Source organism: Vicia villosa, linkage group LG3, assembly GCF_029867415.1.
Source record: "Vicia villosa cultivar HV-30 ecotype Madison, WI linkage group LG3, Vvil1.0, whole genome shotgun sequence".
In the NCBI taxonomy this organism is placed as follows: domain Eukaryota; kingdom Viridiplantae; phylum Streptophyta; class Magnoliopsida; order Fabales; family Fabaceae; genus Vicia; species Vicia villosa.
Genome location: NC_081182.1, coordinates 70,293,678 through 70,320,317, shown reverse-complemented (window position 1 = coordinate 70,320,317; position 26,640 = coordinate 70,293,678). Strand labels below are relative to the sequence as shown.

The 26,640-nt window shown below is 35.3% G+C and overlaps 2 protein-coding genes across 2 annotated transcripts; both read right to left on the bottom strand.

Annotated features, from left to right (window-relative positions):
- Nucleotides 1-15,410: 15,410 nt before the first annotated feature.
- LOC131658281 (uncharacterized) lies at nt 15,411-17,990 on the bottom strand. Its single transcript, XM_058927593.1, has 2 exons — nt 17,714-17,990; nt 15,411-15,478 (listed from the first exon to the last, which is right to left on the bottom strand). Exons 1-2 carry the CDS (start codon nt 17,988-17,990, stop codon nt 15,411-15,413), a joined length of 345 nt encoding a protein of 114 aa, XP_058783576.1.
- Nucleotides 17,991-20,952: 2,962 nt separating this feature from the next.
- LOC131658280 (uncharacterized) lies at nt 20,953-21,967 on the bottom strand. The gene is made up of 4 exons (XM_058927592.1): nt 21,825-21,967; nt 21,498-21,671; nt 21,271-21,401; nt 20,953-21,224 (listed from the first exon to the last, which is right to left on the bottom strand). Exons 1-4 carry the CDS (start codon nt 21,965-21,967, stop codon nt 20,953-20,955), a joined length of 720 nt encoding a protein of 239 aa, XP_058783575.1.
- Nucleotides 21,968-26,640: the final 4,673 nt, after the last annotated feature.

Below are 26,640 nucleotides of genomic sequence, written 5' to 3'. Positions count from 1 at the left end.
TGGATCTTTAGAACATTCACAGCTTCTGATTTCTGCTTCCCTCGGATAGCTTCAGAGCTTTGAATTTCTTCTTACATCACTTCATGCTAGATTGTATCAGAACATTGTTGAATGTACCAGAGCATCATCAGAGCATCTCTACATCCTGAAATGTTACAGAACAACACTAAACGACAAAAGTCAGCATGAATGAGTTAGAACATAAAATGTGTATCAGAACACAAAATATGTATCAGAGCCATATAAGCCATATAGAATATATCAGATCCAATAGACAATGTATCAGAGCAAATAGACAATGATTTGGATCATATTCTATTATCAGAATTTCTGATCATTCTTCCTTCTTGCTTCTGATTCTGAAGCTTCCTAGCACTCAGCTTGCTTCAAGAATTCAAGAGCTATTTCTGATCATTCTTCCTTCTTCCTTCTGATTCTGAAGCTTCCTAGCACTCAGCTTGCTTCAAGAATCCAAAAGCTTGATTCATTTTGTTGCTTCTTATGTTGATCTTGAATCTTTGATTCCTGCAACAACACAACTTAAAAACATAGAACTTTGCAAGTTCTGTTAGTAAATGTGGAGCCTTTTTACTCGGTAACTGATAATATTAATCAGATCATTTATCATATATTTTCTCCCCCTTTTTGTCATAACATCAAAAAGCATAAAAGATTCAGATGTAAAGCAAGAGACAAAAAGAAAGAAACATAAATAACTTTTCATTGATTTCAACAAGAAGGATTACACAAGGTGTATGCAGAAAAACAGATGCAACAAGGAAAGAAAACTACAAAGACTAAAGGACTAAGATCCTAGCCTACGCAAAATCCGCGCCAGAACATCATGGCTTCAAAGGGATTCACCTTGAGAGGGTCATAGTAGATTTTAACTCTTTTTGGTTTGATTTCTGGTTCATCAGTTGCCTTTCTCTTTTGTTTTCGATCAGTTTCTTGATTTCCAGAGCTTGACGATGGATTCATGATGAAGTTGCAGATATTGAAAACTGCTAGGGTTTATGATATGAATGCAAAGAGAGAGAACGAAAAAGAAACTGAATGCAAAGTGAGAGAAATATAAGAGGGAAAAAAAACGTTTGAAGAGTATAAAAAGAAAAACTGAAAAAGAGTAAATGATGGATAGCATTTAATGTTACGTGACGTGAGGAGAGATAATAATGACAAAAGACGAGATTTGCACAGTTACCTAAGTAGACGTCCCCTCAACTACACGCACGCTTGTCCAGAAATAGTGAACACGTGTTTACCATCTGGATAGCCAGTTACAGCTGTTTTGCTTTTAAAGAGATTCTGAATCAACTTAGACAATGAAACGTTAGTAATAAATGAATCACAATTTCTAATTGATTTCAATTAGAACTTCTTATAAAAAATCAATTTCATTTCAGAAGATACTCATACATAAGATCTTCTCATCTTCTCATTCTGGGCATAAATCCATACTGATATTCTTCAGAATGAACTTAAACCTATCTTCAACAAGGGGTTTTGTAAAGATATCAGCCCATTGATGGTCTGTATCCACAATGTTTAAAGATATAACACCCTTCTGAACATAGTCCCTTATGAAATGATGTTTAATCTCAATATGTTTAGCTTTTGAATGTAAAATAGGATTCTTAGATAAACATATAGCAGAAGTATTATCACAGAAAATAGGAATGTTACTCTCATATATCTGATAATCTTCCAGCTGACTTCTCATCCAGAGCATTTGTGTGCTACAACCAGCAGCAGCAACATATTCTGCTTCTGTTGTTGAGAGGGCAATAGTAGCTTGCTTCTTGCTGTACCATGAGATCAGATGACTTCCAAGAAATTGACAACTTCCAGAGGTGCTCTTTCTTTCTATTCTATCTCCAGCATAGTCAGCATCACAGAATCCTACTAAGTTGTAATCTTTAGATCTTCTGTAAGCTAAACCAACATTAGTAGTACCTTTCAAATACCTTAGAATTCTCTTAACCGCTGTTAAATGAGATTCTCTTGGATCTGATTGGAATCGAGCACACAAACAAACACTAAAGAGAATGTCAGGTCTAGAAGCAGTTAGATATAGAAGAGATCCAATCATACCTCTGTACAACTTCTGATCTACCTTCTTACTTACCTCATCCTTACCCAGTACACAAGTTGGATGCATAGGAGTTTTGGCTTCTTTGCTTTCAGAAAGATTAAACTTCTTCAGAAGTTCTTTCACATAATTCGTTTGATGAACATAGGTTCCATCGGAAATTTGGTTGATTTGAATCCCAAGGAAATACTTGAGTTCTCCCATCATGCTCATTTCAAATTCAGCCTGCATAGACTCAGCAAACTCCTTTCCAAGTGTAGCATTAGATGTTCCAAAGATAATATCATCAACATATATTTGACAAATTAAAATATCCTTTTTAAATGTTTTACAAAAGAGAGTAGTGTCCACTTTTCCTCTAGTGAAATCATTTTCCAGAAGGAAAGAACTCAAACGTTCATACCAAGCTCTGGGAGCTTGTTTCAATCCGTATAATGATTTCTTTAATTTGAAAACATGATTTGGAGACATGGAGTCTTCAAAACCAAGAGGTTGGTGAACATAAACTTCTTCATCTATATAACCATTTAAGAAGGCACTCTTGACATCCATCTGATAAAGAGTGATGTTGTGTTGAATGGCAAAAGAAATTAATAGACGAATAGATTCTAACCTGGCCACTGGTGCAAAGGTTTCTGTATAATCAATCCCTTCTTGCTGACTATAACCCTGAGCAACCAGTCTGGCTTTGTTTCTTACCACTTCACCTTTCTCACTTAGCTTGTTTCTGAAAACCCACTTAGTACCGATGATGTTAAATCCTTTTGGTCTAGGAACCAAGTCCCATACATCATTCCTTGTAAACTGATTTAGTTCTTCTTGCATGGCAATTATCCAGTCTGGATCTTCTAGAGCTTGATCAACAGAAGTTGGCTCGATCAAAGAAACAAGACCTAATTGACATTCTGTATTGTTCTTAAGGAATGCCCTTGTTCTGATGGGATCATCTTTCTTTCCAAGGATCACATCTTCTGAATGAGCTGAGGCAAGTCTAGGTGATCTTCTGATAGTTGGTTCTTCAGAAATCCTAAGATTCTCTAAAGATGCAGCAACTTGATCTTCTGATCCATTGCTTCTGAGACTGCCAGCTTCTGCAGCTTTGCTTCTTGATTCTTCAACTTCTGATATATCAATATCAAAATCTGCAAAATTCTCAAACTGCTTTGGTTTTTCAAGACCAAGCTTATCATCAAACCTGATATTTATTGATTCTTCTACAATCAATGTTTCAGTATTGTATACTCTGTAGCCTTTAGAGCGTTCAAAATATCCAAGAAGGAAACACTTTTGTGCTTTAGAATCAAACTTACCAAGATGATCTTTAGTATTCAGAATAAAACATACACATCCAAAAGTATGGAAATATGAAATGTTGGGCTTTCTGTTCTTCCACAGTTCATAAGGAGTCTTATTTAGAATAGGTCTGATAGAGATTCTATTCTGAATATAGCATGCAATGTTAATTGCTTCTGCCCAGAAATGCTTAGCCATATTGGTTTCATTGATCATGGTTCTGGCCATTTCTCGTAGAGTCCTATTCTTTTGCTCTACAACTCCATTTTGCTGTGGAGTTCTGGGGCAAGACAAATCATGGGCAATACCATTTTCTTTGAAGAACTCCTCAAAGAATCTGTTCTCAAATTCACCACCATGATCACTTCTAACCTTTATGATTTTACACTCTTTCTTAGATTGGATCTGAGTGCAGAATTCAAAGAACACTGAATGAGACTCATCCTTGTGTTTCAAGAACTTTACCCATGTCCTGCGGCTATAATCATCAACGATGACTAGTCCATATTTCTTCCCTCTGACAGATGCTGTTTTGACTGGGCCAAACAGATCAATGTGTAAGAGTTCTAACGACCTTGAGGAAGAAACAACATTCTTAGACTTGAATGCAGGTCTGGAGAACTTGCCCTTCTGACATGCTTCACAAAGAGCATCTGATTTGAATTTCAGATTTGGGAGTCCTCTGACCAGATTTAGTTTGTTAATCTGAGAAATCTGTCTCAAACTAGCATGTCCTAATCTTCTGTGCCAGACCCATTGCTCTTCAGAAACAGACATAAGACAAGTCACCTTCTGATTCTTAAGATCTTGAAGATCTGTCTTATAAACGTTGTTCTTTCTCTTGCCTGTAAATAGGATTGAGCCATCCTTCTGAATTACAGCCTTGCAAGACTTTTGATTGAAGATTATATCATAACCATTGTCACTTAAATGACTTATGGACAATAAGTTATGCGTTAATCCTTCAACAGGAAGTACATTAGTTATGGAAAGAGAGTTACCAAGACTTATGGTTCCAGAGCCAATGATTTTGCCCTTCTGATCTCCTCCAAACTTGACTTCTCCACCTGGTTTAAGCACCAGGTCTTGGAATGTAGACCTTCTTCCCGTCATGTGTCGCGAGCACCCAGAGTCCAGGTACCATGACATTTTGCTTTTTGTCCTCTTTTCCGCCAAGGATATCTGCAACAGAAATTATCTTCTCCTTAGGTACCCACAATTTCTTGGGTCCTTTTTTGTTAGTTCTCCTGAAGTTCTGATTGAACTTGGATTTAGCAAAATATTTAACAGGAGGAACAGTATGATACTTCTTATTCTGAGTTCCATGATATTTCTTAGGTTGTGTCACATGCTTCTTGGTGTGTGTTATGTGAAAACTTTGTACATGTGATGTGTGCTTAATATCATGGGAGTGGCCAAATTTAAATTGGTTATACAGAGGCTTGTATGATATTTTCATATCATCCACAGATTCAAGCTTGTATGGGATTTCACCCTCATAACCAATGCCAACTCTCTTGTTCCCAGACACAGCATATATCATAGAAGCTAGCTGACTTCTGCCAATACTTCTAGATAAGAACTTCCTGAAACTTAAATCATATTCTTTCAGAATATGATTCAGACTGGGAGTGGATTTTTCTGAATCAGAAGGAGATCCAACATTATTGGATAATTTTAAAACTTTTTCTTTTAATTCAGAATTTTCCAACTCAAGCTTCTTAGTTTCAAATTCAAATTGCTTTTTCAGCTTTTTGTATTTGATACTAAGATGAGCTTTTAATTCAAGAAGCTCTGTTAGACTGGAAACTAACTCTTCTCTAGATAGTTCAGAAAATACCTCTTCAGAATCTGATTCTGATGTAGATTCTGATCCATCATCTTCTGTCGCCATCAGCGCAAAGTTTGCCTGCTCTCCTTCAGAGTCTGATCCTGATTCTAATTCAAAATCATCCCATGTTGCCATAAGACCTTTCTTCTTATGAAACTTCTTCTTGGGATTCTCCTTCTGAAGTTTCGGACACTCATTCTTGTAATGTCCAGGCTCATTGCACTCATAGCAGACAGCCTTCTTCTTGTCAGATCTTCTGTCACCAGAAGATTCTCCTCGTTCAAATTTCTTTGAACTTCTGAAGCCTCTGAACTTCCTTTGCTTGCTCTTCCAGAGTTGGTTTACCCTTCTGGAGATCATGGACAGTTCATCTTCTTCTTCAGATTCTGATTCTTCAGGATCTTCTTCTCTAGCCTGAAAAGCGTTAGTGCATTTTTTAACATTAGATTTTAAAGCAATAGACTTACCTTTCTTCTGAGGTTCATTAGCGTCAAGTTCAATCTCATGACTCCTCAGGGCACTGATCAGCTCTTCCAAAGAAACTTCATTCAGATTCTTCGCAATCTTGAATGCAGTCACCATTGGGCCCCATCTTCTGGGTAAGCTTCTGATAATCTTCTTTACATGATCAGCTTTGGTGTAGCCTTTATCCAGAACTCTCAATCCAGCAGTTAGAGTTTGAAATCTTGAGAACATCTTCTCAATATCTTCATCATCCTCCATCTTGAAGGCTTCATATTTCTGGATTAGAGCAAGAGCTTTAGTCTCCTTGACTTGAGCATTTCCTTCATGAGTCATTTTCAAGGACTCATATATGTCAGGGGCCGTTTCCCTGTTAGATATCTTCTCATACTCAGCATGAGAGATAGCATTCAGCAAAACAGTCCTGCATTTGTGATGATTTTTGAAATCTTTCTTTTGATCATCAGTCATTTCGCTTCTCGTGAGCCTTACACCAGTAGCTTTAACAGGATGTTTGTAACCATCCAACAGAAGATCCCATAGATCAGCATCTAGACCAAGAAAGTAACTTTCCAGTTTATCTTTCCAGTATTCAAAGTTTTCACCATCAAATACTGGTGGTCTAGTATAACCATTGTTACCATTTCCATTGTACTGCTCAGTGGAGCCAGATGTAGATGTGTGTTCATCACCAGCCATCTTTTACTGAAACGTTTTTCTCTTCCTGAATCTTTTCTAAACACGGTTAAGTGCTTGCACCTTAGAACCAGCGCTCTGATACCAATTGAAGGATAGAAAAACACTTAGAAAGGGGGGGGGGGGGGTTTGAATAAGTGTAGTCTAAAAACTTGAACGATAAAGATAAATTGCACAGTTATTTTTATCCTGGTTCGTTGTTAACTAAACTACTCCAGTCCACCCCCACGGAGTGATTTACCTCACCTGAGGATTTAATCCACTAATTGCAACAGATTACAATGGTTTTCCACTTAGTCCGCGACTAAGTCTTCTAGAGTATCTTGATCACAACCTGATCACTCCAGGAACAAATGCTTAGACACAAGCTAAGACTTTCTTAGAGTATCCTGACCACCACGTGATCACTCTAATTACAACTGCTTAGACACAAGCTAAGACTTCCTAGAGTATCCTGATCAACACTTGATCACTCTAGTTACTTACAAATTAATGTAATCAAATAAGAGTTTTACAATGCTTCTTAAAAGCTATAATCACAACAGTGATATTTCTCTTAACGTTTAAGCTTAATCTCACTAATATATTACAACAGCAATGTAGTGAGCTTTGAAGAAGATGAAGTTTCTGAGCTTTGAATTTGAACAGCGTTTCAGCAAGTCTTTCAGAATAATTTCGTTCATTATTGGTTACCTTGCTTCTCATCAGAATTTCATATTTATAGGCGTTTGAGAAGATGACCGTTGGGCGCATTTAATGCTTTGCGTATTCCGTACAGCATTGCATTTAATGTTTCACGCTTTTGTCAACTACCTCGAGCCTTGTTCACGCTGTGTCTACTCACGTTGCCTTTAATAGCTTCCAACGTTCCTTTTGTCAGTCAGTGTAGCCTGCCACTTGTACTTTCTTCTGATCTGATGTTTGTGAATATAATATTTGAATATCATCAGAGTCAAACAGCTTGGTGCATAGCATCTTCTTGTCTTCTGACCTTGAAGTGCTTCTGAGCGTGATACCATGAGAACTTCAGTGCTTCTGCTTCTGATCTCAAGTTCTTTTGATGCTTCCATAGACCCATGTTTTGATTCTGCCTTGACCATCTTCTGATGTCTTGCCAGACCATGTTCTGATGTTGCATGCTGAACCTTCTGAGACAAAGCTTCTGAGCGCTGATTTGTGCATACTCTTTATATATTTCCTGAAAGGGAAATTGCAATGTATTAGAGTACCACATTATCTCACACAAAATTCATATCCTTGTTATCATCAAAACTAAGAATATTGATCAGAACAAATCTTGTTCTAACAACATCCACTGACTCCTAGACTCCTGACCTTCACTTAGTCTCCAAGAGATTTCCACAATGGCGGCAACCAATTGTCTTCTCAAGCTTCTGACCTGAACTGGTCGCTTAAGGCATCTTTTGGAGATTTACAGAGGTGCTTCTTATTCAAGCAGATGATCTCCTATTCTCAAGTACATTTGTCTACGACACACTGACTAGAAGTCACTTCTGGTGCCCAAACATCCTATCAGAAGTTTCTTAAGATATAACACATTACGAGTAACAACTCTATGTGTTTTACAATTAAATACAAGCATAACAAATAAACTTGTAGTCTTCTATTCTTGAACTTCTGGATCAGATTTTATTCTTCTGAAAGCAGATAAAGAGCAGCAGCTCTTATGTAGGTTGCTTCTATCTTGATCTTGATCTTCTTCTTCTTCAATACTGATCATTAAGCTGATAACAGCTGATGACACATTGATCATCATCAGTCAACATGAAACACTCTACGAGCAACAACTCAGTGTATTCAGTTTACTTTGTCTTTCAACATGATCAATTTAATGCTTGATCAAGTATTCTTGGATGTCTTCATTTCTCCTCAATGGGGCATTCTGCATAACATGCAGGTTTTCTTCTTTATCCTCTGAGATTCTTCATGGTAGGCATATGATGTGTATTTCAACATTTAGTTATCGTACACATAATGTATGTTGCCTCTCAATGGAGCAGTTGAATTAGCTCGTCAGCTTTCACATTCATGCTCTCCATTTCCATCACACAGGCATGTGTTTAGTGCATTACAACACTATTAATTGATTCATCGCATACATAGTATGCGTTGCCTCTTGTGTATCTTCTGATGTGTGTTTGCTTTCTCACACATTTTCTCTCTCTCTGGTATTGTACAGGCATATGATAAGTGTATATCAGCATTGTTCCTTATCACATACAGAGTATGTGTTACCTCTTGTATCTTCTGATGCATGTCTTTATATTTCTTCAATTAAGTGTTCATGCTCAGCTACTTCATCTACAAATGCACAGATGCATCCTGCAAATTCATTCTCTTCTCTTTTGCAGAATATTTCTTTGGTTGCACTCTTGATCCATTTTCCATGGATGATCCTCACTGGATATTCTCTTTTTCTCTCCAGATCCATACTAGGGATGGATGATCACTCACTTTCCATTTTGGATAGATGGGTGGATAGATGGATACCACACTATACTTCAAGTTTGAAGTTTGACTCTATTTATAGCTTGATGAGTGTAATCGTTGGAATCTAGCTGTTGCAGTTGTTTGAATATTGCTTTGAATGCCTTCCTCTCTATTGGCTCATAAATGACAAGTGTTGCTCTTGGAAGAATCTTATCTTCAACTTGATGATTGTAGTGGATGGTGTGTTTCTTTGTTTAAGCTTTGTCTTTCCAACGCGTTGCATGTGGCTTGCTTCTTCTTTTAACCTTGGGAGTTGTTCCTTTTAAATGTGGTAACCGTTTTGCATGTGATGATGTTTCTAACGGCTCTTCCTTTGATTCTCAGCTCTATGTATTTTATTCAATTTTGTATGCTTAGCTATAGATTCTTCATTGGCTTGTACGTGACTTCTACTGATATTTGTATCTTGCATGTCTCTGCGTCATAGCTTCAGAACTTGTAACTTCAGATTTTTTGATCTTTCTGCGTGTGTGATCTTCTGATGTTGCAAAGCTTCTTGTAGCTAATTTGTTCATTTTCCTTGAAGCTTCTGATGTACTTTTTGATTCTGTGCTTGTTGTATGTGAGCTTTGATATTGTTGTTTAACTCTTTGAAGATTGTTTTGTTGAAGTATAGTTTTTTGTAATACTGTTGTTATTGTATAATCTTCTAAATGATCTTGTTTTTCATTGTTGTTTCTTTACTTTTGATTTGCTGATTTTTGCTTGTTTGATGTATTCTTAAACAAAACATCTGATGAATGATGTTTAGTTTTGTCAATCTTCTGGATGTCTGATTTCATATCTGAGCCAGTATGATGTAGTCTTTATATTATGCTTATGATGAATCCTGTATAAGGCTTATAGCAAAATATATGCGCACTAAATGAAACCATTAGTAATAAAATTGTTACTAACAAAATATATGCTTATTATCATCAAAACCAGATTCTGAACACAGATTCTCAATCTTGTTCTAAAATTTATTTGTTCAGAGCACCGAAGTAGAGGATTTTTTTCCCCGTGGGGACGGGATGGAGGGAAAAGTTCCCCGATGACATTTTAGGGAAGGAAATGGAAAAGTACCCTCCGCCCCGTGGGTTTCACGACTCCAACCATATTATTTAACTTTTATATTTTATATATTGTATGATATATAACTATGTAATTTTACATAAAAAATAATATTAATGTCTTAGAAAATGAAGAGTCATTAGTGGATCATTTTATATTTATGTTTTATTGTATAAATGTATTGTTTCACTATCCAAGTACCTAACTCTAGAGATTGCACTCAATACATGGAATGTACACAACATCTCCTCCTTTTCTTTTCTCAATTATCTTTGTCTCTCACATTCATCATCTGTGTTGTTCTCATCATCATCTTCACAATAATCACCCTCCTTTGTTCATTGTGCTTATTGTAATTACTCTTCAAATTCGTTTTACTTCCATTAGTGACATGTTTTTCATTCAATTAGGGCTTAATTGCAATTTTGGTCCCCCTATTATTCTTTTTTTTTTTTGAGTTTTGGCCCCCCTATTTTAAAATCCGGAATTTTAGTCCCTATATTTTTGTTTTTTGAGGATTTTGATCCCTCAGCAAATTCGAAGGCAATTTTAAATGAAATGACGCTCACATTGATGATGTGTCAGTGCTAGTTCAGCAGTGAGCTATTTAAAAAAAGTTATTTTTTATTTAAGATTTATGTTGAACAAGCCATCAATGTGAGTTCCATTTTATTAAAAGTTGACTTCGAATTTGCAAGGGTCCAAAATCCTCAAAAAATTAAAATAAAGGGACTAAAATTCCTAATTTTAAAATAGGGGACAAAAATTTTAAAAAAATGATAATAAGGGGACCAAAATTGCAATTAAGCCTTCACTTAATAAATTATTAGTTATGAATTTTCCACACTCACGCATAATCAACCACTTGCGCTGGATGATAGCAGTACCATGGTAGTAAATTAGCGGAAGCATGGTAGCAACAAGTTTTGTTAATATTTATTATTTTTTTAGAAAATAAATATTAGCAACAACAAGTGATTTGAATTTTTATTTATTTATTTATTTATGCAAGATGTATTTTTAATTTTAGAAAAGAGAAAGATGCAAAATATGTGTTTTTATTAAAAGGAATAAAATAACAAAAATACCAGTGTCATAGTTGTGATCAAAAAGTATAGAAACTTTCTTAAGATTCTCCTGGGGATCTATCGGGATGGAGAATAATTTTGGAGGCGGGACGGGGAGCGGGAAAGCATCCTCCGAACATTCCCTACCCGTTGACATCCATAGATGTAACTGGTTACTTCATCCATGTAACCGGCTACATCACCAAAAAATGCTCAAAAACACGTATTCAATGTAACCGGTTACCTCAACCATTTTACCGGTTACATCACTTACAGAAGCACTTTTCTGCAACTTTTTCAAATACAAAAACCTTCCCCTCTTAATCCCAAAACCCCAAAATGCAACCAAAACCATGTTCTTCATTACCAACCGCGCGTCAAACATATATATTACCCAATGTTTCTACATATTTTTCACCAACAATTGCATCAATTCAACCACAATTATATCATCAATTCATCATATAGGTTCACACACAAGAAAAGAAATTTAATGAGTAGAATCATACAATATCCATGGAAATCAAACCCCGCATACTTAATCATTATACAATCCCTTAGAAAGTTGGAACCCCATCCTTACCTTAGATTGATGGTTCCCAAGCTTGAACTTTTCTCTTCTTCCATGGAAATCTTCCCCAAGCCCTAACTACTCTCTCTCTCTCTCTCTCTCTCTCTCTCTCTCTCTCTCTCTCTAAAACCATGATTTTTCTTTCTCACATATTTCTCTTAACTCAAATAACCCTTAGACCCCTAATATGGTCTTCCTTCTTTACCATCAATATTCCTCAAGCAAATTACTACCTTGCCTTCAATATCTCTACGCATATTGTAACGCCCGGAAATTCGATTATTCGCTTAATCTAGACGTTCAGAGTGTTTAGTGAAGTTTTCGTATTTTGAGACGATTTAGTCTGTATTAGTTCAGGATAGCGGATTGATATTTAATCAAGAGATTTGATATTTTCAGTATTAGAAATATTATTGGAATAATATTTGAAGTTTTGAGAATTTTCTGAGTAATTAAGATTAGACCGAAAATATGATATATTGGTCGAATTTGGATTGTCGGTGTTATTTTAAGAAGCATATTTGAATTTATTAAGTTAAAAGTTGGATTTTAGTCGGACGGTCGAATAATAATATTAAGAATAATATTATTTAGAAGTTGGAATTTATTATATTGCTGGAATATTAATAAAAGTGATATTTTGATTTAATTTGAGTTATATAACTTATTGGGCCTAATTAGTTGTGGAGAATAATAAAGAGGAGACTTAAACACTAAGCCCAATTGGTTTTATATTAGGGTTTTAGAGATGAGAAAGAGTAGTGTTGTCATTTGGGAGGAAACAAGAATAAAGGAGAAAGAGGCAAGCAATGAAGAAGAAGAAGCTTGGAAATTTTCATCCATGGGGTCAATTGAAGATGCAATTAGAGACCCATTTGAGTGCTTCTATTGATAAGGTAAGGGTGGGGTTTTCTTCCTATAATGGGGCTCAGGAAAAATTGTATGTGGGGAATTAGATGTATAGATTTATTGTGTTTGCTTGTGTTAGTTGTTGCTGGAAATTAGAAACCTATAAAATACTGATTTCTCTTAACTGCTGTTGTTGTTGTTTGAGTTGCCGTAGAATTTTGGAAATTAGAAATTGAGATTTTAAAATAATGTAGAAATGCTGTTAGCGATAAACTTCTATTGTTGTTGAGATTGTTGTGATGCTGTGCGAAATGTAACCATTGACGGATGACTTGTAAAGTTGACGGACGGCTAGTGGATCCATTAAGTCACTATGTTTCCATCATATGCTATTCTCGTTCTTTTTCTTTTGTTGTCGTGATCTTGTTTTCCTTTTCCATTTCATATTTGTGTGATAGTTGTTTCTTTGCTATCTAACATAACATATATGCCCTGTTTCATATGTTCATAATATTATTTAATGATTTAATGTATATATAATGGTATTATGCCATGGATGGTGATGAAACATGATTATGAATTAATATAATGTAATGGTATAATATGATGGGTATTATCATAATTTATAAAATGAGTTATATAATTAGAAACAGTAGTAGTTATAGGACTAATAAAAGGCAAAATGGTCCCGTTTGATCAAAATAGTCGGATTAAGCGGTATAATTAGTTGTTCGAAATTTGATGAAAATTCACGTGGTAGTTAAGTTTAATTAGTAGATTAACATGGTGGTGTTATTTTGTTGAAATTTTGATATTTTACGAATCGACTGAAATTGTGTTTGGTTTAAATATTCTTTATAAATAAATTATAAATTTAATAGAATTGTCAATAGAGTTGTTAGAGTTGTCAATAGAGTTGTTAGAGTCGACAATAAGTTGTCAGAGTTGTTTGAATTATTAAGAGTCATATTTTTATTTGTTTTGAGTAATTCCGACATGTTTAGAGTTGTCGGTGTATAACGTCGGTGTTTGTTTTTTTATTGGAACTTTAACAATTCATATCTTTTGAACCGTAACTCCGTTTGAGTCTCCGTTCGAGGCGTTAGAAAGCTAGCGTGATATTCTTTTCAATAAAAATGGTTTTGAGCAATAGAATGCTAGAAATTGGAAATGAAGTAGAAATTGAAGTGAATTAAATTAATATAGTTTGATATTAATTGGTTAAATTAATAGTTAAATTAATTGCAGTGAGTTTAATTGATTGGAATATACTTGAAGTTGGATCAACTATTCGGTTTGTCGGTAAATTACGGTATTTTGAGGATTCATCCGTAATTGTGTTTTGGCTTGAATATGTATGTTGAGAATAATATATGTATATGTCATGATGTTGTGCTAATATCGATTCTCTGTGGTTAGTTGGTTAGCATTAAATTAATGATTAATTGCTTGATGTTGAAAGTGTGTGTTTATGTATAATTGGCAAAAATGAGAATTAACATGAGATAGTATGGTTACTAGTGTTAATTGGATTGTGTGAATCGTAATTGATTAATTGGCCTCTTATATGTTAATGATGTGTGTGTTGCGAATGTTGTGTACAATTGGTGGATAATTCATAGAGTTGAATTATTGAGATATGCGGAAAGTTAAGATGGTAGAGATGATCTTAATTGCATATATTTGTGATATTGTACATACATTCATATCATAGTGTGCCTTGAAACACATGTGGATTTGCTTTGAAACACAAGCGAGCTTGGATTCTAGAGCGAATCGGAAGCCGTAAACTATATGTTTACAATTGGTGGACTTTGGTCTTGTTCGGATCGGAAGTGTGGCTTAGATTCTAGAGTTATGAATCGGAGGCCGGTGAAACTTAGAATTTCACATTGGTACCACATGCATAGTGTCACATGTTTCATTGAGTCACATTAGAGTTATGTGATAGTTTATTATGTGCATTAGGTTGTGATAAGTGTACGAGTGAGCAATTGATTATGTGCATTGATGTTGAGATGCTATGTGTATGAGTTTGGTAATTGATTATGTACACTTGGTGTTGTAGTGATAATTGTATTAGTTGATAATTGAGAAGAGGTGATGTTTGAATACGTAATTGGTTAAATGCGAGAATATGTGATAATGATGGATTGTGTATATATTTGGAATAATAGTATTGAATCCTGTGATTATTATACGATTGAACTTCGTGCATACTTGAATATGTGAAATTTATTGGATGATACTATTTACATAATTATGATTTGTTGTGCGATGAAAAGTATGAGAGATTAATGAACTGTGGAAGTATGATGTGTATGGTAATTGTTGATACTTGCGATGTAATGATTTTATATGCCTGAATCCTAATATACAATTTATCATGCACTCACTTATATGATTTGATATCTCACCCTTTTCTCTTGTTTCGCCGTTGCCTTTATATTGGTAACGTGCAGGTATTCAAGTATGAAGATTTAGTTGCCGTTACTCGAGTCGGTTGTCGCTCTGATACGTAGCACTCTGGGGGGAACGATTTATGTCATTCATGATGTTGTTGTTTAATTGTGTTATCTTGGTTGAACAAAATGATAAGTTAACTGAAGATATTTTATTGAATACTTGTTTAAGTGATTCCGCTGTGTTTTAATAAAATAAGTTATTCTGTTTCAAAGGTGCTATGTATCCGCTTTATGCGACGAGTTGATTTGTTTTGTTTTTATTATGTGACGCCTCATTTGTTTATTGAGAAATTTTGAAAACTCTGATTTATATATATTTGTCGGGTAGAAATGGGGTGTTACACATATTATCCCACTTAAATATTAATAAAATTCTAAATAATTATTTAAAATATAAATAATCTTCATTAAATTATTTAAACAAAATAATTACTAACTAATATTAGTAATTAGTTACTCATGACACCCCTCATCTTTACACTATTGATCACACACCTCAAACACCATAATTTCTATATTTCTAAGACAACTCTCCCCTTCCAAGGGCCTCACCCCACATCAAAACATCCATCAACGCATATAAATGCACTGCATCACATATTCAAAGTATAAAAAAATAATTTAAATAAAATCGGGGCCTTACATGTAACACCCTTCTAAACCCCCGCGGAATATTAAATAGTTTCAGAGTAAAACATGTACAAGGGCATTACAACTCTAAAAAGAAATAAAAAATTCAATCATGTCATTCCTTTGAGGAATATAAAACGACGTTATTCAGTAAACATTTTTTACACAGCGGAATAGTTTCAAAATATGAATAACTCAAAACGATTAATATTCATCACCAAAAAGCCATCGAATCGTAATCAAATCAGAATAACCAAACAATTAAAAACAAGAGTTTATGAAATTAACTCTAAAACAAACGTTCCCCAGTGTTACAAGACAAAAGCATAACACCGACACGACGTAACTAAAGAACTACTCTACGAGCTATCCTCACTAAAGCACAAAGTCGCTACTCCTCAATCTGAAAATGTCAACAGTAAGGTTGAGTCTCATTCACAATTAATAAATGTTATAAGCTCATAAACAATAAAAAATAATTAGTATATTATTCATCCAATTGCAGACATATTTAGATTTACAGCAACATTCATCAACCACACCAAATAAATCAATCGCATCACATCATAACATTGGACATTTTCCATTCATATTATAATAATACATACATACTAATGCAATGCAACTACATGCATGTGGTACTAATCATGGGATTAACCGATCTCATTGATCCAATACCACCAAGATAAGGCTATTGTCAACTCACTAATTCCACACAATGGGAATTAGTTATCGATGATCCAAACATCACCGGGATATACCTCCGAAATGATTATGAATGCATGCACCGCCTATAGCATGCTAATCATCAACCCCGATTAAAATGAACATCATTTTCATAACCAACTCACCAACATAACACCGAATAGTGCATTCATATTTTAACACCATTCAATAAGCATATAATACATACATCACACCAACACATCATCAATAGGGAAAATACATTGCCACAACGCCACCGCATAAATACATTTATTACTCATGCATACAAGTATAATCAACCACCACAAATTACCAGTTTTTTTAAAAATAAAATCGATTTACTGCTCTTTAAGCTATTTTATTAGATAGAAAATTAAATTATCTTTCCAACACACAAACCGGTGCTCAAAACGGGCTTACAGATCGAAAGTTATGAGTTTTAGAAAATAAAACATTTTTCCAAAAAGCTACTGCGTAACCGGTTACAAGAATGGCGTAACCGGTTACATCCATGCAAATGTTAATTTTTTTATCAAAAAAACCTTCAGTGTGACCGGTTACTGGAATAGCATAACTGGTTACGCTTGACATAACTCTATTCGCTATTATTTCCTCTCACGCGTAATCGGTTACGGTTCCGTACGTAACTGGTTACGAGACTGAAAATTCAATTTTTCTGGAAAACACACTCTGCGTAACCGGTTACGTAACCGATTACGCCCCTTTAACAACAACAACTTAACTTTTTGACAGCATTTCAGCCCCTCTACTCAATCCAATTCGTACCAGTTCGATTATAACACAATTACATAGCTAATTTCAGAGATTTCATACCAAATTATAAAGCAATAAGTCTATCTAACATCACCAATCATCCACAATCATTCATTTGCAAAATTTTAATGAAATTAAACCTAAACTTCAAAACCCCAAAACCTAATATACATTCCAATTGAATTAAACAATAAACAAATTCAATTCTATCATCTACAAATCGATAAAAGATGATAATCGGAAGAGTCCCCCCTTACCTTAGCCAAATTCTTGGATTCTTCATCTTCCTCTTCCAAAGCTTTTTCACGTTTTTCTCTTTCTCCTCTTTTGCTCTTTTGCTCTTCTATTTTCCAATTTCTTTTATTTTCCTTCTTTTATGAAAAATAGAGTACAACTTTAGTAAAAGTCGGACACTTAGCACCTCCCTTTTAGTAATTACAACACTAGCCCAATTACCTTATATCTCAATTCTTCAATTTAATCCAATTTAAATACCAATTAATCTCGATAATTAATTTAAATTCAAATTAAATTAATAAATGGAAAAATACGGGGTGTTACAACTCTCCCCCACTAAAAGAGTTTTCGTCCTCGAAAACGTACCTCAAGTAAAGAGTTCCGGATAAGAGTCCTTCATCTGACTCTCCAGTTCCCAGGTAACATTACCACTTGCTGGTCCTACCCATGCTACTCTGACCAACGCTATCTCTTTACCTCGCAGTTGTTTCAACTTCCGATCTTCGATCCTCATAGGTAATGTCTCAACTATCATATTATCTTTCACCTGCACATCATCCACTTGGATCACAATAGACGGATCCACAATGTATTTCCTCAACTGAGACACATGAAACACATCGTGCAAGTACGCAAGCATCAACGGTAACACAATACGATAAGCTACTTCTCCCACTCTTTCCATAATCTGAAACGGACAAATAAAACACGGCTTCAACTTCCTTGACTTCAACGCTCGACCAACATCGGTCATAAGAGTCACTCTCAAGAATACATGATCTCTCTCTCTTGAAACTCAATAGTCCTCCTCCTCTTATCATCATAGCTCTTCTGGCGACTCTAAGAAGCTTTCATCTTCTCCTAAATCATCTTGATCTTTTCCATAATCCATTGAACAATCTCTGGTCCAGTTATAGCACTCTCACCAGATTCATACCAGCATAAAGGCGTCCTACACCTCCTACCATACAAAGCCTTAAACGGTGCCATATACTCGGATGATAACTATTGTTGTGGGTAAATTCAATCAAAGATAAATAACTATCCCAAGCACCACCTTTCTCTAATGTACAAGCACACAACAAATCTTCCAACGATTGAATCGTCCTCTCCGTCTGACCATCAGTCTGTGGATGATAAGTAGAACTCAATCTGAACTTAGTACCCAAATCCTTCTGCAAACCTTCCCAAAACTTAAAAGTAAATCTTAGATCTCTATCGGACACAATACTCGAAGGAATACCATGTAGACTAACAATCTTCTCAATATACAATTGAGCTAACTTCTCCATCGGATAATCCATTCTCAACAGTATAAAATGAGCAGACTTCGTCAATCTGTCCACAATAACCCAAATAGCTTCACAATTCTTAAGTGTCCTCGCGAAACCAGAAACAAAATCCATAGATATGCTGTCCCACTTCCACTCTGGAATAAACAACGTTTGTATAACCCCATACGACTTCTGATGTTCAATCTTTGACTTCTTGCAAGTCAAGCAAGAATAAACAAATTCAGCAATCTCCTTCTTCATTCCAGGCCACCAAAACAAATTTTTCAAATCATGATACATCTTGGTAGCACCGGGATGAATACTCAATCCACTACGATGTCCTTCTTCAAGAATACTCTTCCTAAGCTCAACAACATTAGGAATACAAACTCGATCACCAAACCTCATTATACCATTCTCGTCAATTCGGAAATCACTTCCTTTACCTTGGTTAATCAAAGTCAACCTATCAACTAACTTAACATCAGTTTTCTGATCCTCTCTAATCTCATCAAGGATACCACTTGTCAGCTTCAGCATACCCAATTTAACACTATCAGAAGTACCTTCACATACCAAACTCAAATCTCTGAATTGTTCAATTAAATCGAATTCCCTCACCATTAGCATAGTCATATGTAAAGACTTTCTACTCAATGCACCAGAAACCACGTTCGCCTTACCTGGATGATAATTCAGCCCAAAATCATAATTCTTAAGGAACTCGATACATCTCCTTTGTCTCATATTAAGCTCTTTCTGATCAAAGAGATACTTCAGACTCTTGTGATCACTGAATACTTCAAATCTTAAACCATACATATAATGTCTCCACAATTTCAACACAAATATTACAGCTGCCAACTCTAAGTCATGAGGTGGATAATTCCTTTCATGCACTTTAAGTTGTCTCGATGCATACGCCATTACCTATTGGTTTTGCATTAACATGCCACCTAATCCCATCAATGAAGCATCACAATATACTACAAAAGATTCCGCCGGATTCAGAAAAATCATGATAGGAGCTCTAGTCAACCTCCTCTTTAACTCTTGGAATCCTTCTTCGCACTTTGAATCCCAAATGAACGCTTGACCCTTTCTTGTCAACTTAGTTAACGACAATGCTAACTTCGAAAATCTTTCGATAAACTTTCTGTAGTAACCTGCAAGACCAAGAAAACTACGAATCTCTGAAACAGACTTCTGGGCTTCTCACTGAGATACCGCTTCTAATTTCGTCGGATCAACGATAATACCATTCTTGGAAATCACATGACCAAGAAAACTTACTTCGCTTAACCAGAACTCACACTTCAACAACTTCGCAAAAAGCTTCTTCTCTTTCAACATTTCCAATACAACTCTGAGATGTTCTCACGCTCTTCTTCACTCTTAGAATATATCAGAATGTCATCGATAAATACTACCACGAACTTATCAAGATAAGGATGAAAAATCCTATTTATATATTCCATAAAAACACCAGGTGCATTAGTTACTCCAAATGGCATCACATTATACTTGTAATGACCAAACCTCGTTCTAAATGCGCACTTCGGAATATCATCTGCTTTCACACGAAACTGATGATATCCAGACCTCAAATCAATTTTACTAAACACACGCTCCAACCAGTTGATCCATAAAATCATCAATCCTCAGCAATGGATACCGATTCTTGATAGTAACTTTATTTAGCTGCCTATAATCAACACATAGTCTCATCGAACCTTCTTTCTTCTTCACCAACAACACCGGCGCACCCCACGGTGAAACACTTGGACGAATAAATTCCTTCTCAAGCAACTCTTCTAATTTACTTTTCAATTCAACCAACTCAGATGCCGACATACGATAAGGCGCCATCGACACATGACTCGTTCCAGGAATCAATTCAATATCAAATTCCACTTCTCTCTCAGGTGGAAATTCTCTAACGTCTTCTGGAAAAACTTCCGGAAAGTCTCGCACAACCGATAATTCACTAATCATCGCTTTTCCTTTCACTTTCATTGATGCAAATAGCATAAACACAGTCGCCCGGTCTTTAACCGCCTCGCTCACCTATCTAGCAATCATCGCCAAATCTTCAACATCGACAGCTTCCAGAAAGATAACCGTCTTCATAAAACAATTGATATGAACCCAATTGAATTCCAACCAATTCATTCCCAGAATAAGATCAAGTTGATCCAACGGAAGACACACTAAGTCCATTCCGAACTTTCTACCAAAAATATCAATTGGACAATTCAAGCAAGCAAATGAAGTAGTCACTAAACCCGATGCAGGAGTGTCAATAACCATACTTCCATTTATATTAGATATTTCCAATTTCAATCTTTAAGCACAATCCAAATAAATAAAAGAATGAATTGCTCCAGTATCTATAATTGCAATTAAAGGTGTGCCATGGATAAAACACGTACCTTTAATCAATCAATCTTCCGGAGTAGTCTCTAACCCAGAAAAAGCAAAGACTTTACCACCAGCTTGATTCTTCCTTGGCTTAGTGCACTTTGGAGTGATATGGCCTTCTTCACCACAGTTGTAGCAAGTCACAGCCTTTCCCTTACAATCAGCAACAACATAACCCGCCTTACCACACCTATAGCACTTGTTTTCTTCACTCTTGCACTCATGGATGTGATGTACAGCTTCACCACACCTATAGCACCTAACAGGAGCACTAGAGTCTCCCCACACTAGGCCTTTTCCAACCACCAGCTTTTGGATTACCTTTTCCATATGACTCACCTCTATCCATAGGTTTCTTCCCCTTTTTGTCAACCAACTCGCGAGAGTGAGATGACTTCATCTTAACATTATCCTCCTCAAAGATCCTACTACCATCCACCAAGGCAGCAAATCTGTGAATCCTCTGATATCTGATACCTTGCTTGATCTCATCACGAAGACCATTCTCAAATTTGATACACTTCGAGAATTCACTAGCCTCATCATTGTTGTAGTGAGTGTAGTACTTCTCCAGCTCAACAAACTTGGACTCATACTCAGGAACTGTCATATTACCCTGCTTCAGCTCTAGGAATTCAATCTCCTTTCTTCCCCGAACATCCTCAGGAAAATACCTTCTCAGAAATTCTCTTCTAAACACATCGCAAGTAATTGTTACACCAGCAACCTCAAGTTCATCTCTAGTAGCAACCCACCAGTCATCAGCTTCCTCAGACAACATATGAGTACCATACCTCACCTTCACATTCTCAACGCAATTTATCACTCGGAAAATCCTTTCGATCTTCTTGAGCCACTTCTGAGCACCATCAGGATCGTGAGTGCCTTAGAACAATAGAGGATTATTCCTTTGAAATTCTCCCAGCTGTCTGTTAGCACCAATTTCCTCCCTGTTGGGATTCCTTCCTAGCACACCAGCAATCATTCCCAAGGCCTCAGCAATTACATCATCGTTTCTTCCACCTCTTCCAGCCATTGTTCTGCTAATTCACAAAACAATATTTGTTTGACAAAAGTATCGACAGTGTAAACATCACACTAGTCGTATGCAAGGAAATAATTGAAAATTCTAGTAACACATGATGAATGTCGTAACGGATGTTATGACATCCACTTTAGAACTGATAATAAAATTTTGCAAAGAGTAAACAAAAACAATAAGGAACACAAGAGATTGTTTACCTAGTTCGGTGTGAAACAAAACCTACTCTGGGGGCTACCAAGCCAGGGAGGAAATCCACTATAAGCAGTATTAATTCAGAGCCAAAAATACCAGTTTAAACCCCTCACTTAAGACCTACCCAATGCAATTTCAATCTAGTGCTAGACCTGAGTTCCTACTCACTCCCCCTCAATCACAACAGTGATAACAAACAGAAAACTACGAAAAGCAAATTGAAGACACACTCCAAACAAATCTTGATATTGCTTAAAAGCTTCAATCAAGAGACACAACACTCATGCTTAAAATCTTAGAGTGACACAACAAATTACAACTCAAAACACCCTATTCCAAAATAATCATCAAAGTGACAATTGCTTGGATTACAAGAAAACACTAACACAAACACACGTGAAAATAAACCACAATTCACCAAATTCTTCACACAAAAATATCTGCCTTTGAAAGTAGGATTAGCAATCTTCTTATAGGCAGCACTTGGGCCTTAGGCCTTCCAAACATAAATTAGGGTTAACCAAGTTAACCTAATTTCTACATCATCAGGGTGTTAATTCATATGCTGCAGACGAGATCTTTTAGCGAGAACTATACAACACTAAATATAGTTTCCTAAATTGTAGCCTGAGATAAATAAGGAAACATAACAACTAAATATAATAGCTAAACATAACAGCCACTGTTGTCAGATACTGATGTCATGACATCGAGCATGACATCCAACCAAAACCTGTATTAGCTCAAGCAATCAAACCTTGCATAATACTACACATAGCATGTCATGACATTAGTCAAGACATCACATATACTAGAATGTTTTACCATAAAATGCAGCCAATATAAAAGCATATACAATAATAATAATAATAATAATAATAATAATAATAATAATAATAATAATAATAATAATAATAATAATAATAATAATAAGACTCTGGTCACAATGACCAACTATGATCTGATACCACTATTGTAACACCCTTCTAAACCCCCGCAGAATATTAAATAATTTCAGAGTAAAACATGTACAAAGGCATTACAACTCCAAAAATAAATAAAACATTCAATCATGTCATGCCTTTTGAGGAATATAAATCGATGTTATTCAGTAAACATGTTTAACACAACGAAATAGTTTCAAAATCTGAATAAATCAAAACGATTAAAATTCATCACCAAAGATCCATCGACTCATAATCAAATCAGAATAACCAAACAACTAAAAACAAGAGTTTATGAAATTAACTCTAAAACAAATGTTTTCCAGTGTTACAAGACCAGAGCATGACACCGACACAATGTAACTAAAGAACTACTCTACGAGCTATCCTCACCAAAGCACAAAGCTGCTACTCCTCAATTTGAAAAATATCAACAGTAAGGGTTAGTCTCATTCACAATTAACAAATGTTATAAGCTCATAAACAATAAAACATCATTAGTATATTATTCACCCAATTGCAGATATATTCAGATTTACAGCAACATTCATGTTATAATAATACATACATATTAATGCAATGCAACTACATGCATGTGGTGCCAATCATGAGATTAACCCATCTCACCGATACAACACCATCAGGATACAGCTACTGCCAACTCACTAATTCCATAAAATAAGAATTAGCTACCACTGATTCAAACACCACCAGGATACAGCTCCGAAATGATTATGAATGCATGCACCACCTATAGCATGCTAATCATCAACCCCGATTAAAATGAACATCATTTTCATAACCAACTCACCAACACAACACCGAATAGTGCATTCATATTTTAAAATCATTCACCAATCATGTAATACATACATCATACCAACACATCATCAATAGGGCAAATACATTGCCACAACGCCACCGCATAAATACATTTATTACTCATGCATACAAGTATAATCCACCACCACCATAAAATACCGGTTTTTTAAAATAAAATCGAGTTAATGCTCTTAAAGCTATTTAATTAGATAGAAAATCAAATTATCTTTTCAATACACAAAACGGCACTCAAAACGGACTTACGGGTAGAAAGTTATGAGTTTTAGAAAATAAAATATTTTTCCAAAAAGTTACAGCGTAACCGGTAATAGGAATGGCGTCACCGGTTACGTCAACATAAATGTTATTTTTTTTTCAAAAAAACCTTCAGTGTAACCGGTAACGAGAATAGCGTAACCGGTTAGGCTTGACGTAACTTTATTCACTATTATTTCCTCTCACACGTAATTGGTTACGGTCCTGTCCGTAACCGGTTATGAAATCAAAATTCAATTTTTCTGGAAAACACACTCAGCCTAACCGGTTACGTAACCGATTACGCCTCTTCTGCAACAACAACAACATCACTTTTTGAAAGCATTTCATCCCCTCTACTCAATCCAATTCGTACCAGTTCGATTATAACACAATTACATAGCTAATTTCAAAGATTTCATACTAAATTATCAAGCAATAAGTCTATCTAACATCACCAATAATCCACAACCATTCATTTGCACAAAATATATGAAATTAAACCTTAACTTCTAAACCCCAAAACCTAACATACATCCCAATTGAATCAAACAATACATAAATTTAAATCTATCATCTACAAACCGATAAAAGATGATAATCAGAATAGTCCCCCCTTACCTTAGCCAAATTCTTGGATTCTTCCTCTTCCAAAACTTTTTCACGTTCTTCTCTTTCTCCTCTTTTGCTATTTTGCTCTTCTATTTTTCAATTTCTTTTATTTTCCTTCTTTTATGAAAAATAGAGTATAACTTTAGTAAAGGCCTAACACTTAGCACCTCCCTTTTACTAATCACAACACTAGCCCAATTACCTTATATCTCAATTATTCAATTTAATCCGATTAAAATACCAATTAATCCCGATAATTAATTTAAATTTGAATTAAATTAATAAATGAAAAAATAAGGGTGTTACATTACACATTTCCCATCTCAAGCAGCGGAACAAATGCTCTTCAAAGCTCTAATCGATTGTTAAAGAAAGACTGTACCATTCACCCGCATGCTTCTATTAGATTAATTATTTAATTAATTAAATATGGATTGAAATAATTAATTATTAATTAATTATGTTATGTTCAATATTATTAAACACTAATTATTGATAATTATTTTATTAGTTTTTATGTCTAAATGGACTGTGATGGTGTGGAGCATTCAGTTAAGTCCAATGAGAGGACCTTGCCCTCAACCATTTAGTTATTTAAGTGTTTCCCCATTAAACAATTAAGATATACTCTGAAATCCTAAACAACAATGTGGGTAGTAATCCTTTCATATCACTTTTCTGACGACACTCTTTCAAATCCTACAAGGTACATTATTATTATTCTAGATTACTCATTAATATAATAATATGCTATAATTTGTATCTATTAATTAAGTTAAATCTATCGATCTGTATCAGAGCCTTGTTGATACATATTATGGTTATTTTGAAATGTTTGTTTATTTATCAAATTGATTTATTATAAAAGTCAATTAATCTAATAGGTCGACACTCTATGAATTTGAAATTATGGTATCAGATATAAGATGTCGAATGAGATGTCACGACACAATATCTGAGCACTATAACAGTTATGAACAAGTATATAACAACATATAAAATAGTGCAGAAAATAAGGAACACAACGATATGTTGACCTAGTTCGGAAACAACCTTCCTACTCCGGGGGCTACCAAGCAAATGATGAAACCAATATTCGATAGTATCAATTCGAAGTCAAACTCCCCGTTCACACTTTTCACTTAATCACCACCCTTCCTATGACTTCTACCTAAGACCCCCTAGGTATGAGGCCCTCCTCAAATCCCTTTAATCACAGAACCCCTGTGACAAACTGCACAATAAACAAAACACAAAAGACACACTTCCAAGACACACAATTCTTAATACTTCACATCTTATGAGAATTGACACATACTTTCCTTGCTTAAAAGCTTCGGAGATCAAACATTCAACACCTACAGGTTTGTGAATGAAAACAGAACTTACAACCAAAATAAGGATTCCTGGAACCCTAAAAGAACAAATACCAGTTCCAAATAAAACTAGGTTACAACCCTTCTATTTATAAGATTAAACTCGACTGGACTGGGCTTCAAAAACGCAGCAAAGGGCTGCCCAAATTCTGCCACTTGTTCTCCAAGAAACTAGGTCTTCAATACAAACTTTCCTAAATCATCTTCAGTTATAGAAAGTCTAGAAATCTCTTGATTTGAGTCAATCTTGGATAACACATCAACTAATTGATTATTCCAGAATATTCTATGAACATAAGATACTGTAGCAATTAAAAACACGATCCACTTGAAATATCAGCTCCTACAGTTAAGATGTCAAACCAGACATGTTGAGACATCTTGTTCTACATGTTGAAATCACTAAACTGCATTCTCTTCAATATGATTCTGCTGAATTTATTTTAACAAAATGCATGCCAAC

What these genes read in the sequence shown, in the direction of transcription:
- LOC131658281 (XM_058927593.1), bottom strand. Translation starts at nt 17,990, where the DNA reads ATGACCGATGTTGGTCGAGCGTTGAAGTCAAGGAAGTTGAAGCCGTGT. An exon ending in GAAGTTGAAACAACTGCGAG is followed by an intron (nt 15,479 to 17,713) that starts GTAAAGAGATAG and finishes TATGTGATGCAG; the next exon opens with TGCATTTATATGCGTTGATG.
- LOC131658280 (XM_058927592.1), bottom strand. Translation starts at nt 21,967, where the DNA reads ATGGCTGGAAGAGGTGGAAGAAACGATGATGTAATTGCTGAGGCCTTG. An exon ending in AAGTTTGTTGAGCTGGAGAA is followed by an intron (nt 21,402 to 21,497) that starts GTACTACACTCA and finishes GCAAGGTATCAG; the next exon opens with ATATCAGAGGATTCACAGAT. An exon ending in GAAGAAACCTATGGATAGAG is followed by an intron (nt 21,225 to 21,270) that starts GTGAGTCATATG and finishes TGGTTGGAAAAG; the next exon opens with GCCTAGTGTGGGGAGACTCT.